At 48.0% G+C, this 13,895-nt stretch overlaps 1 protein-coding gene and 1 pseudogene across 4 annotated transcripts in view; both read right to left on the bottom strand.

Annotated features, from left to right (window-relative positions):
• The window catches only part of Ncaph (non-SMC condensin I complex subunit H), a 50,140-nt gene that overhangs the window by 20,240 nt on the left and 16,005 nt on the right, over positions 1-13,895 (bottom strand). For all 4 annotated transcript variants that reach the window (XM_047522534.1, XM_047522533.1, XM_047522535.1 and 1 more), the window contains 5 exons: positions 7,261-7,477; positions 7,022-7,112; positions 6,352-6,444; positions 5,917-6,055; positions 5,165-5,289 (listed from right to left, as the gene is read on the bottom strand). In XM_047522534.1, the coding sequence (XP_047378490.1) occupies positions 5,165-5,289; positions 5,917-6,055; positions 6,352-6,444; positions 7,022-7,112; positions 7,261-7,418 (606 nt within the window). In that variant the 5' untranslated portion in view covers positions 7,419-7,477. The remainder of the gene's footprint in view (positions 1-5,164; positions 5,290-5,916; positions 6,056-6,351; positions 6,445-7,021; positions 7,113-7,260; positions 7,478-13,895) is intronic.
• LOC124963083 (tripartite motif-containing protein 75-like) lies at positions 2,053-3,305 on the bottom strand (annotated as a pseudogene).

The raw sequence follows: 13,895 nt of genomic DNA, 5'->3' as shown, positions 1-13,895 counted from the left end.
ACACCAAGCATTAGTGTGCAGCGGAGGCAGATGACCCACGTGGTGACAGGCACACCTGTGTTAACACGTTCACACACAGGACACCTGGATGCATAACCACCGGCTGCCGCTCCTAATGGTTGCTTCTAAAATGCCCAGTACAACACAATGCTAGCCCAACGAATTCTGTTGGTTCAAAAAGTCTGTGACAGCCACGCTGGGCACAAGGTTCTAGCGCTCCTCTAAACAGAAATCTTTCTGTTTTTGTTTTTGTTTTTGTTACCAGGGATTGAACCCAGGGGGGGCTTAGCCACTGAGTCACATCCCCAGCACTTTTTATTTTTTATTTAGAGACAGGGCCTCGCTAAGTTGCTGGGGTTGGCTTTGAACTTGCGACCCTCCTCCTCAGCCTCCTGAACCACTGCAATTACAGGCACGTGCTACTGCACCTGGCCTCACTCATCCATTTAGAAACAAGACTCTCGACCTGCTTTCCTCCCATTTGCCAGTGTTCTGCTCCAATTCGCAGTAAGACGCTTCAAAACCACCACCCACACTCAGTGCCCCCTTCCTCTCCTGTTTGCTCTCCTGTAATAACATCAACCTGCACAACTTCCACTCCAATTCTCCAGGGGACAGCATTTCACAAACACTCAGTGCTCCCCATCTCTGGAGGCCTCAAGACGCCAACCTGTGTAGTTATTAAGCCATTACTGCCTCTCAGCTCCCACCTACCCATTCTCTTCCTTCAAGCAGGGCTTGGGGACATTTGAGCTTTGCCAGCAGCTGTCAGGCTCCACCAACAGAGGGCGCTAGGGAGACTGCAGGGCTTGTGGAGGGGAGAGGAAGGTGCCCTGTTCACCTGATGTGCCAGCAGTGCTGTTCCGCTAGGCTGCAGCGGGTCCTGGCTGTGCATGGACTCAGAGAGCCAGCCTACTGTGCGCCCCTCAGACTTCCCAGCACAGCCAGCAACGCCCTCCTCAGAGGCCTGGTCCTGGGCCCCAGCCCCTCCTCCAAACTCAGAGACACCAGCCCGGCACACAGCACCCTTCCTCAGAGGACCCCTCTCAGGTTCACCAGAGGGCTCGGGCTGCCACTGTGACAGTGCCGATCATCTGCCCTCGTTCCCTGAAGTGAAACACGTTCTCATATGGAGACCACGCTCTCAGTTATTCTCCTACCCACTGGGTATTCCCCTCCACACCTTTTTAAACATTCAATTTATTTAATTGATATATAAAAAGCATAAAAATTGTACACATCAACAGGGCAAAATGTGAAGCTTCAGTTACACACCTATACACTGTGTAAGGTTTAAATCAGATTAAACATATCTGTTCTTTATGGTGAAAACTCAGCAACTTAGTGGCACCTTATCGAATGAAAGGGGCTGGGGATGTGCCTCAGTGGTAAAGTTCCCCTGGATTCAATTCCCAGCACCACTAGGGGGAATGTATAGTGCTTTCCTTGCACACACAGTATAACTGCCTTTACTTTGGAATTTAAAAAGACTCAAAGTATATTAGAAGTTATTAAGGAAGCTTCAGACCTGTTCCCATTAGCATCAGAAACAAGACAAAAAGGCTCACTCTTATTATAGCTACTTCTTACAGTTCCGGGGTTTCCAAGAAACATTTAGATAAAAATCCAGGACTGGGGATGTAGCTCTGTGGTAAGCTTAGAGCACTTGCCTAGCAAGGGAAAAAAATGTCAATGGAAAACAGAAAGAAGTGAAATGTAATTCTGAGAAGCTCATCACAACACAATTCGTGCACAGAAAGGGCCTTGGGCTGGGGATGTGGCTCGGGCAGTGCTCTTACCTGGCACGCAGGAGACCTTGGGTTCAATCTCTAGCACCACCCCAAAACCCAGAATTTAAAAACTGGATTTAAAGGAATCCCTGTTAAAATAGTTCAGCCTACTGGGGGGCTTTTCCATTCAGTCTGTTCCCATAAGGATTCTGAGGGGTTTTGAACCAGGCCCTATGAAGAAATAAGGGTGCAGAGGTTCAGCAAAGCATCTGTGAATGTACAGAGGGAGGCTTCTCAGGCCTGCGGCAGGAGCTCCCACCACTCAGTCCAGGAAACTGCCAATGCCTCTGGCTCTCAAGTCTGACCGCAGAGGGCCTGGAACAGCTCCTGGAGCCTTGTAGCCACCAGTCAGCTGCCGAATGGTCCAGCATCCCTGCCAGGCTGATGGTCGCCTTGCCTTGGTGGACAGAGAGGCTTTGCAGACACCAGCAGACCAACTCAGACTTGTCTCCCACTTTCACCTCCCAGAAATGCCTCCCAAAACAGAAATCTGGAAAACCTAGGACAACAGGGTTGGCTGTAAACCTTTTGGGAATATCAGGGACTTGTTGCTTTCTCTTTGTGAATCAGACACATTTTTTATCCTCAGAAACAATCAGGTTAGGGTGGGCTGTTTCAGGGTCTAGAGCTATATCTACTTTGAATTATTTTATTATTTTCTGCAGGGAAGAATACTGGGGAGGAAAATTGCAGGTTTCCCTCCTTAAATGAACTGAAAAGACTGGTGGGCTAATCTCACTCTCAGACTTCTGGTAGAAATGCTTAATTTGGGACCGCAGTTCCACCTCAGTCAATACCCTGTGCTCTCTACCCTGCTTAGTAAACTTCTGAGCGTGGAAGCGTAGTTTGAAAATGCTGTCCTGTTTTCACTGGGTTTTTGCTGAATGCCCTTTTCTTCAGCTAACCTTGACAGAGCTGCCTATCGTTCACGCTCTAAAAATTGGTTCAGTTGTTCAAATTCGGAGGATAATTTCAGTTTCTGGCGTTCCACATTCTCTCTTAGTTCTAGGGGTATTTTGCTTTGAATGCTTATTAATTTTTGAACGTCTGCTGCTTGCCTCTTCAGGGGTTCCATGTAATTCTGAAGCGTTCCCCTGTGGTGAGAGGCAGCCTCCTCGACGGGCCTCATGTAGCGGCCGTGGTGGTCAGGGGGTTGAGCACATAGGGCACACAACAGCTCCAGGTCCTCATCACAAACAAGGGTCAGGACCTCGTTGTGCTTCTCACATGGGCTCCTCTTATCATGCCTCTTCCTCTTCCTCACGCTGAAGAGGAGCAGCCTGGCAATTTCAATTACCCTCCCCTGCTGGGTGCTGCTCCTGGTGTTGCTTCTTTGCACTGATGACGACAGGCAGGACAAGGGAACCTGTCCTGCAGGTCTGCCCAGGACTGCTGGATACAGAAGCGACAGAAGTTGTGCCCACATTCGATGGTGACTGGGTCTTTCAGGTCACCCAGGCAGATGGGGCACTTGGCTTCTGCCTAAAGTCCTGTTAGGGCTGCTGCCACCGCCATCGGACTGACTGAGGTCTGGACTGAGGTGGGCTTTGTGGGTACCTCCAGCCAGGTGGTCTCACCTCAGCCCTCGAAGTCCTAGCAGATCCTTTAATTCCAGCTGCAACAGGAGTCTCTTCCAGCGGCCCGCAGCCGATCACAGCTGCCCTTACAGCCTTGGCAGCTGAGCTGCTGGAATAGAAGGCTCCTGAAGGTGCACTGTCCACAAGGAGCCGCATGCTGGATCTGGAACGCCCGCTTATGTGGCAGAAGCTGCTGGGAAGACTCCACCAGGGGGACCTGGAGAGACCCCCCTGGGAGGGGAGGGCAGGGAGAGAAGCTGGGGGAGGTCTTCCCTTGTTAAGTACTTAAGGGTTCTGCCTTTCTATTTTTGGTGCTGGGGATCGAATCCTTGTCACCACCCAGTATAAGTGTCCTTGGTCTTGACCTAAGAGTTTTGGAGTCTTTCTGCTAATAACCAAGTAAGGCAAATTTGGTAATTGCCTTTTCTTTCTCCCCACCAACAACCCCTGGGGACTAGGAATAGAACCCAGGTTCTTGCATGCTAGGCAAGTGCTCTCCCGCCAAGCCACACCTCCAAGATCCACAACTTTTTATTGGTACTGGGTTTTGAACCCAGGAGAGCTATACCACTGACTTACATTCCAAGTTATTGTTTATTTTAATTAATTAATTTTTTTTTTTTTTTTTTTTTTTTTTGAAGCGGGGTCTCACTAAGTTCCAAAGGGCCTGGCTAAATTCCCTACTGCATATTTCTTTAGCTCTCAGAACTCCTAAGATCCCAGTGGCTCAGGAGGCTGAGGCAGAAAGATCACAAGTTCAAAGCCAGCCTCCGTAAAAGCAAGGTGCTAAGCAACTCAGTGAGACCCTGTCTCTAAATAAAATACAAAATAGGGCTGGGAACGTGGCTCAGTGGTCAAGTGCCCCTGAGTTCAATCCCCAGTATCCCCCATCCCCCCAAAAATAGAACTCCTGAGATCAAGGTAGCCCACAGCCCAGCCCTTTTCCAGTCTTGTAACCTGAACCACCATTTGTGTAGAGGTAAGAGAAAGAAGTAAACCAGTCCACTGCTGGTGGGAAAGTAAACTGATAACCAATTTTGAGGACAAATAAAATTGGATACTTCTGAATTTTCTTATAGATACGCTCTCAGAAAGGTACAAAGATAACATATGTAGGAATGGTCACTGAAACAAAAAAGCTGTTTTTTTTGTTTGTTTGTTTTGTTTTGTTTGCAGTGCTGTGGATCAAACTCGGGGTGCTGCACATGCTAGGCTGTGCTCCCAACCCTGGAACAACGTTGGTAACAGCAATATTTCAACGACGAGTTCTTTGGAACAACACCATTTGTTTGAATTAATGGTTCTAATTACAAATATGTCCTCCAACACTATTTTTTTAAGCATGTTCCTTAGGTTTTGCTAAATAGAAAGGCCATTTAGAGACACTGAGCTTCAGCGCCTAGCTCTCCCACCACAGGTTTCCTCTGGGTCCCACTACTGAAGAGCCTGGTGCCTCAGCTACCTCGTCTCTAAGCGTGAACACGGATGGTGTGAGGACAGGCTTAAGGAGGAATAGGGCACTCAGGGTGTGCACAATAAATGTTAGTTATTGTCACCACCACTGCACAAACTTGGAAATAAAATGCATTTTTTATCATTTAGAGTCCCCTTTCTTCTCAATCATTCTGAACTACTAAGAGGCTTGCCACCTTCAGTATGCATTATAAAGCTGAGCGATGATAATGCAGAGACACTGGCTAAATATTTCACTCCCCTGAGGCTTAAACCAGCACAAACCAACAAGTCTCAGTCCCAAGTGCTGAATGAGTCAGAGAGCACACTTAGTCACTTCCTCACCGCACACTTCCGATCTGCTTCGGAGGCATTGAGGCTGTCTATGTTCTGCTCGATGGTCTTGTACGAATGCTTCTTCTTTGGTTTTGGAACCTTTTTGGTTGTTCCCGTTTCGGTAGCACTTCCATCTGAAAGAAGGAAGAAGACTGTGAACCGCAAAAACTGCTTATAGCACGTGACTAAACTGATGAATTCAAGTCTTCAAAACCCCAAGAAGTGCCCATGATTTAAACATGAAATTCTCTCAAAGCAACAACTTATCTAATCTACAGCTGATGGAAAAACTGAATTACCAGATTTAAGTATCTGGCTTCTAATACAAGTAGATTGCCAAAGACGCCACTGACGTCCCTAACTGGTGATGTTTACTTAGCTTTGCCCGAGGAAAATCTGAAAGCTTTTAGACAGTCCTTCTCCTTTACAAAGAAAAATAACCTCAGTGCAACCAAAGCAGGCCGCTTGGAAGGAACACCGAAGGCCCGTAAGAAAAACAAAATGATCCCCAAAACACCAGCAGTAAAGAGATGCCAGTGAATAAAATAATTATCCCTGGTGGTACATTACCTACAGGACAAAGAAAGGTACATTTTTCTGTGATCTTCTCATGCAAGACCTTATATTCTTCTGCAAATGACCATGTCTTCAGTAAAATGAGATAACCAATTTTTTCCAACTTAATTCCAATATGCCACTCAAATAACTACCTGGTATATCATAAAAGAAGCCCCTTTAAGTCCAGATCCCAAACCACACACCTGCACCATGGCCTTCCACTTCTTCTGGAGATGGTGCATCTTTGCCCAGTCCCCCAAGGACTCTGTACACATCAGCATGGACAGCATCCACCCGCACAGCATAGATCTTGGTGCTGGCATCCAGGGTGCCAGCAGCCACCTAGCCAAACAAGCAGAGTTATGTTCATGAAGAAGCAGAGAAAAGCAGGCAAAACCTGGCAAGTTTCATAAAATATTTACTTGCCCTATGAAAAAAACGAGAGAAATGCCCCCAAGACTCATAGGAATAAACACATCTGCCTTCTCTGCATTTCATCAGTTGAGGGAAGAAGGTAAAGTCACCACTATTGTGTCTAACTGGGAAGGCGCCTGTGTACTTGCAGAATTCACTGTTACATTAAGCATTAGAATGACCACCGTTCACTCAGACATAAGAAAAGCGCGCATCCTTCTTACTTTAAAGTTGGTCGGTTCCGTGTCCTTCTGTTTAAGGATCTCTGACATAAAATCAATCAAGTGCAAGCCAAAAGCATTCTTGGTAGTGATTTTCTGAAAACAGAAAATTGTAGAAAGATTTGTTATTTATAGAGTGAGCTCATATAAATAACTCTACTCTGAACACAGGAAACTAAGTTTTCACACAGGAAAACCCACATCTTGCCAAGGATCTCAATTCTCCAAAACACTTGACAACACAACCAAATCCACACACACCCCTCCTCCTCTCGGGGCTGAAGAGTGAGAGTGCTCGCTTCCTGGGGCCCTCCTGTCCAAGGGGCCCAGTTGTGTTCAGATCCACTGGACAAGGCAGGTGCAATTCTCATTCCCACTGAAGAGAGGAGGAGACTACAGCAGAGTGGGCAGTAGCTGGTCCCAGGACTCCAGTAGCTCAGAGGGGTCCCCATTTGCCCCTAGGCCAGGCTGCCTCTTCAGAGGAACCTCAGCAGCAGGCCACCTGCAGGAGGTGCACCAAGGCCCACAGGAGACAGTAACGCCACAGTGAGAAAGGTCAGCACCAGGAAGATGCTGGAGGACAAGAGAATGATCACGCATCCTCCACGCAGTCAAGAGGACTGGACCTGAGATCAAGATGCAAAATCTTCAATGATAAACCGAAAATACTCACATTCTCGGTGGAGAGTTTGATGCAAGTGGAGTAATGTTCTGTAATCTGTGTGTTAGTGAACTTCGGGATTGTAGCTGAAAGGTCAACACTCCTAAAGGGAAAACAAAACCAGAAACTCTGGCAAGGATCCATGACACTAACTTTCCACAACCCAGAACCCACAAGTACTGTGGAGACACTGGGACCCGCCCAGACATGGCAAGGGCCACCCAGGAGAGCCCACCCAGACAGGTACTCACCTGGAAGGGGAGGCCAACAGGTGAGGCGAGTCTGCACTGAACTGCAAGTCCAGGACCCTGGAGCGCCTCCGCTGCATCCGCTCCTTTTCGTCGTCATTCTGAGGAAAGTCTTCAAGGACCGGGGTGCCAGGAGTACTGAGAGGGGCCTTCTTGGGCATGGGCACGGAGTATGCCCGTTCCAAAGGCGAGGAGGCACCATGGGGGTGTCCACGGGTCGCTGGGGAAGAGTTGTTCACTGTGACTGGCAGTGAGGGAACAAACGTTTGCCTGTATCTAACGGGGACTTGATCTGGCTCAGGGCGGAGGCTCACCCCACATTCCCCACTAAGACCTCTGACTCCAGTATGTGACGGTAGAACTTCTAGAGCTGGGGCTGGGGAGTGGCAGGACAAGTATCCCCCTGCAGCTACTGTGAACCCAAGAACTGTACAGGAAATAAAGAGTAGGAAGACAGAGCTGGGTGCAGGACAGTGGCAGAGCACGTGCCTGACAGGCCTGTCCAGAGCCCTGTGCTGGTGGCTGCTCTGATCAGGACTACCGGGGGACACGGGCCAAGCAAGGCTAAGATGTGGGCTTCTGTCAGACAGGCTGGGTTCAAATCCCAGCTCCTCCACGTCCTGGAGGGGAGACGGGGGATAAATGCCATACATACGTAAAATCAGGAGAACATTCCACAAAAGGGCCACGATCACTTGCTAACTGCAAAGGAAATGCCTTTTACAGTGAACAATCAGCAGTCACCACATTGACAACCAAGCAGCCAGATGCAGTCACATCAAAAACAAGACACCCTGAAGCTGACTCATCTCCTGACGCACTACAACATGAAATCAGAGAATCACCCAGGAAACACTCCAGCCAAAGGTGCTGAACCTAAATCTAACCAACACTTCAGATCTAACTTCCAATTCATAAGAAAAACAAGGGGTTGAGAAGCAAGTTGAATGAGACCACAAGGAGACACTTAGACCAATCTAACATGGGAAATGGTTTAAAAGACAGCTGACTTCTCTTCCAAAAAAAAAAAAAAAAAAATAGGGGGAATCTTCTGGATTCCCAGAAGTTATATAAACCAAAATCAAAATATATGAGTTTTTAGTCAATTCTTTTTTTAAAAAATCAGCTACCAGCAATATTTGGGGGATAATCTGGGAAATTTGGGATATGGTCTACATATCAGATGCCATTAGGGAATTGATTTTTATTGTCTTCAATATGGTGATGATATTTTTGATTATGTAGAATATCATTACTTACTTCTTTTTTTTTTTTTTTTGGTACCAGGGATTGAACCCAGGAGTGCTTTACCAATGAGCCACTTTTTATTTTGAGACAGAGTCTCAACGAGTTGCTTAGGGCCTCACTAAGTTGCTCAGGTTGGCTTTGAATTTGCGATCCTCCTGCCTCAGCCTCCTGAGTCACTGGGATTACAGGCACAGGCCACCGCGTACAGCTCAGAAGATCTTTACTTTTAGGAGATGCATGAGAAACCATTTATGAATGAAGTGTCATAATATGTGCAACTTACTTTCAACTAAATCAGTCAAAAATAATGATGGTAAAACGTTAGCCCAGATGTTGGGTATACAGTGTTTACTCCTTAGTTTTTCAACTTTCCTGTATGTTTAAGTATTTTCATAATAAGAAGTTTAAAAACAGACTGGACACAGTAGCACACACCTGTAATCCCAGCAACTCAAGAGGCTGAGGCTACAGGATCGCAAGTTCGAGGTCAGCCTCAGCAACTTGGTGAGACCCTGTCTGAAAATAAAAAAATGAAAAAGGCTGGGGATGCAACTCAGTGGTAAAGTGCCCCTGGGCTCAATCCCAGGACCAAAAACAAAACAAACAATAAGCAAGTAAATAAATACATTGGTCAACCCTGGGAGGTCATTTTAAATGCAGTGTTCAGGAAAGGCTTCACCAGGAAGGTAAGACCAGAACCAAAACCATGCAGCTATTTGGGGGAAGCTCGTGAAGGCAGAGGTAACAGCAGGCACAAAGGTGGGTCAGTGGGCAGCGGGCATGGAGCAGTCCTGCGGGCTGCAGGGCAGCAACAGAGGTGAACAGGTGGCAGGCCTTCCAGGGCTGGGCAGCAGTCAGAACAAGGGAAGGACAATCACTTACAGGCCACCTGGAGTCAGCAGGAAGCGAAGGAACACGAGAAGAGGAACAAAGTGATCTCACCTGTGCTTCAAGAGGAGCTCCATGCAGAGAACAGACTGGACAGGGTGTGAGAACAGCCCAGCAGGAAGGCCGGCTAAAGGAACGCCAGACACCAGAGACGATGGCGACTCCAACCAGAGGTGGCAGTGAGCTGAGAAGTGTCCCAACTGGACAGTGTGTCCAGATAGGGTCAACATGACTTCCTGACAGATGAAATGTGGGGCGTGAAGATTCAAGGCTAATTCCAATGTTGTCCTGAACAACTGATCAAACAGACTTGCCGGGATCTGAGAGAGGAAGACGGAGGAGAAGCCCCCAGGGGTAGGGTAGTGGATCAGGGCTCAGGTCTGACACAGGCACCCAGCAGGACCAGACAGCTTGACAACTAACCCAGAATCCAGGGAAAAGTCCCAGTTAGATATACGAGTTTGGGAGTTGTCAGCATATAGAATATTCAAAGCCATGATACCAGATGGCTCACTGAAGAAGTAAGTGAAGACAAAGAAGAGCAGAAGTCCAAGGCAGTTCCTAGAACACTTCAAAAGCTGAAAAGCAGGAGAGAAAGAGGACCCAGCGAGAGAAGGGGCAGGTGCAACTGCAAGGAGAGAGGAGACCAGGGGATGGAAGCCTTCTAAAGTCAGACGAGGGGAGGCAGGAGCTGTGAACTATGTCAATTGTGGCTAACAGGTCAAATTAGATGAGGACTGAGACTGACCACTGTGTCTACAACCTAGAGGTCACGGACTGAACCCAGGGGTGCTTTTTTATTTTGAGACAGGGTCTCGCTAAGTTACTTAGGGTCTTGCTAAGTTGCTGAGGCTGGCTTTGAACTTGCCATCCTCCTGCCTCAGCCTCCTGAGTCACTGGGATTACAGGCATATGCCACCGCACCTGGCTAAAGATCTTGACATAAGCAGTTTTCCTAGAGCAAAGGGAAGAAGCTAAATTGGGGTGAATACAGGAGAGGGTGGGAGAAGAGAAACTGGAGGCAGCCGACCAACAAGGTTTTCAGGACTTCTGCTGCAAAACAAAGGAGGGAGATGGCAGAAAGGAGTGAGAAAAGAGGTCAGGAAAAAACCACATGAAAAACCACACCAAACAGCCTGGTGGAAAGAAAGAAGCAAAGAGATAGTACCGGTTTTCTATCGCTGCTGGAACAAATCACCACAAACAGTGCTTAAAACCATACACGTATTCTCCTGCAGGTCTGGGAGTCAGAAGTTTAGCAGGGTGGCATAGCTTCTGGAGGCTGGGCGGGGACTCTGTTCTCCTTCCTTGTTCAGGAAGCTAGAGTCCGACTACCTTCCAGTTCTCGGCCCTTCCTCTGACCACTCCAATCCCTGCTTGGAGCACCACGTCTCTTCTCTGGCTGCAGCCCTTCCACCTCTTCTCACTAGGACCACTGTGATCACCCTGGGGTCCTCTCTCCTCCAGACCTCTACTTCACCACCTCTTCAAAGTCCCTTTCCGGACATGGAAGATAACACATTCACAGGTTTGGACACCTTTGGGGGCATTATTCAGCCTATCACAGGGATCAGAGGAAGGGTCAAAGTGGCTGAACGCCATAAAGAAGTCACCTTTGTGAAGAGCAGAGCCAAGTTCAGCCCCAGCCACAGGGGGAGGCAGAGCACACCGGCTGTGCAGGAGGAGCAGGCGCAGGAACCTGCCCACATTCTCTCTGGACTGCTTTTATCTTCACTGCACAACAGGGACAAGTGGGAACAAAGAACTTAGCAGCTAAGAGGGGGGCGGATGTGGTACTGGAGAGCTAAGGAGAAGGGAAGGACCAGGTCATCTAGGACTAGAAGGTTAATGAACCAGGAAACACAGCGTGACTACTGGCAGCTCAGGGTCCCCTTGAGACCATCGGCATTCCCTGCTGTTTTTCTCTCGCCACCATCTGGTGTGGGGGAGTGCTGGTGCCATCGACAGGTGGCCGGTGCAGGCAGTGTGAATTACTCAGCAGGGTGACTTTGCCCAGCAGGTATACAGCAGGAGGAAGGCAGGCAAGGGAAAGGAGCTGATTGTACTGACTGACCTGGAAGTAACCTTGGTAAAGAGGGGAACAAGGGCATGGCCGAGCTGATGGACGGTAAACAGAGGAGCACACAGGTCCGCTGGACCAAAAGACAGTTGGAGCTGGGCACAGTGGCACAACTGGGCTCAGTGGCGCATACCTGTCATCCCAGCGGCTCCGGGGGCTGAGACAGGAAGATTATAAGTTCAAAGCCAGCTTCAGCAAAAGCAAGGCCCTAAGTAACTCAATGAGATCCTGTTTCTAAATAAAACACAAAAAAGGCTGGGGATGTGGCTCAGTGAGTCAATGCCTGTGAGTTCAATCCCCAGTACCAACTCCCTGCAAAAAAAATGGTTGGAGTCAGGGGATAAGAGGACATGGCTGGAAAGACAGGGTGGTACACTCAAGAAGTGGGGTCCTCACCAGGGCATGGCTCAGCAGTAGAGTGTTTGTTTAGCATACACAAAGCCCTGGGTTTGAAACCCCAGCACCACACAGTGGGATGCTGGGGGGCTGTGCAGGAGCATTGCCAAATTCAGGGCCACCCTGCGTCCAGGGTAGAGAGACACTCTCTCAAAATAAAAAAGGGCTGGGAATGCAGCTGAGCTCGACCCCCAGCACAGCCAAAAAGGAAGTGACTGAAGTGACAGATTGGGGCAGCTGCTGTTAATGACAAGCCCTAAGGTGTGACCATGGCAGTGAGTGGCTGTGACCTACTTCGTTAGGGCAAGCATAAGACCCCTGGATGAGAGAGGGAGAGAGATGAAGGAATTCAGAGATGTCTCTAGGTGGGAAGGTTCAAGATTTAAAAGTCAGAAGGCTTTGCTTTATCACCACTCCAGCACTTATTAGCTGATGATATTAAGCCAACAATTGCTCCAAGCATTGGCTTCTTCCCCTCCCAAATACCACCCAGAACACAGAGCAGGCAGGGGTGTGGCTCAGTGGTAGAGTGCTTGCCTAGGACGCGAAAAGTCACAGGTCCCATCCCCAGCAACACACATGCACGCCCCTTAGCTGGTTCGAAATTGGTAAGACGAAAGAGAGGTACAATAAACACCGAGTGTTGCCCAAGTGAAGGGAGGGAAGAGGACTGGTGAGCAGGTGTGAATACAGGGATCTCACATGTTCCCCTGATGCCTTCCCACAAGTTGCAGAGTATGATTAACCTAACTCTCACCTCAGCTCAAAACAAGAAGTCAAAATAGAAGGGAAGGAGCTAAGAGAGATTCTTAGGGACAAAATCAAGATTAATTGTGACTAACCAGGAGCAGTGGCGCACGCCTGTAATCCAAACAGCTTGGGAGACTGAGGCAGGAGGATAACAAATTCAAAGTCAGCCTCAGCAACTTAGCGAGGCCCGATGCAACTTAATGAGATCCTGTCTCCGTATTAAAAATAAAAGGGGGTTGCTGGGGATATAGCTCAGTTGGTAGAGTGCTTGCCTTGCACGCACAAGGCCCTGGGTTCAATCCCCAGCACCACAAAATAAATAAATAAATAAATAAATAAATAAATAAATAAAAGAGGCTGGAGATGTGGCTCTGTGGTTAAGTACTTCTAGGTTCAATCCCAGTACTAAAAAACAAACAAACAAACGTGTGACTGTTTAGATGTGAGTACTACAGAGTAAAGAAGGAAACTGGACCTTGGGAGAAGAGATCTGAGCAGAAATAAGAAGCACTAATGAAAGAACTTGTCTAAGAAGAAAACTTGAAAATTAGAAACATGCTTTAATTCTCCAAATCTTCTTTCCCTGATTTTTCTTGCCTTTAACATGCATCCATTCGCTCAACACATGGTTACTGAGCTCGAATACTTCCTGAGTTTACTTCCTCGTCTGTTTTCAACCACTTCACAAAAACAGTCTTGCCACGGTCAGCTGCACCTCCCATGTTGTCAAACACAGTGGTCACTTCTCAGGCCTCATCACTCTTGAGACTGAGCAGCATTTGAAATACCTGAAGAGCCCTTCTTTCAACACGCTTGACCTCTGATACCACTGCCTTTGAGTCTTTCCAGTACCTCCTTCTCTTCCTGGGTCTCCTCTCTACAAGGTCCTCCTAGTGCTCTCCCCTGCTCCTATGGTTTATGATCTAGATGCTCATGACGATACACGTATGGATTTATTTCTCAGTCTACGGGCCACTCTCCTGAGTGCCGAATTCTTATCCAAGTGACTATGGATTCTTTCACCTCAGTGTCTCTGGGGTAAGTCACACTTACTATGTCCAAAATGTCAATTGATTTCCAATCTTCTTACAAAGACCTACCGTGATGGCAAAACCAGACCTGGTTGTGAAATGAAATTACAAAACCTTATGGGAAGAGTCCAATGCCTGGGGAAGGGGTCAGTTCCCCTTCCCTCTCTCAGCCTTTCTCCAGGAAGCCTAATCAACCATGGGCTCCTACCTTCTGCATTGTCAATAACTGCCCCAAGAGTCTGACT

Source organism: Sciurus carolinensis, chromosome 13 (genome assembly GCF_902686445.1).
Source record: "Sciurus carolinensis chromosome 13, mSciCar1.2, whole genome shotgun sequence".
NCBI classification, from domain to species: Eukaryota; Metazoa; Chordata; class Mammalia; order Rodentia; family Sciuridae; genus Sciurus; species Sciurus carolinensis.
The sequence above is the reverse complement of the archived record's forward strand: the minus strand, read 5'-3'. Positions and strand labels throughout refer to the sequence as shown.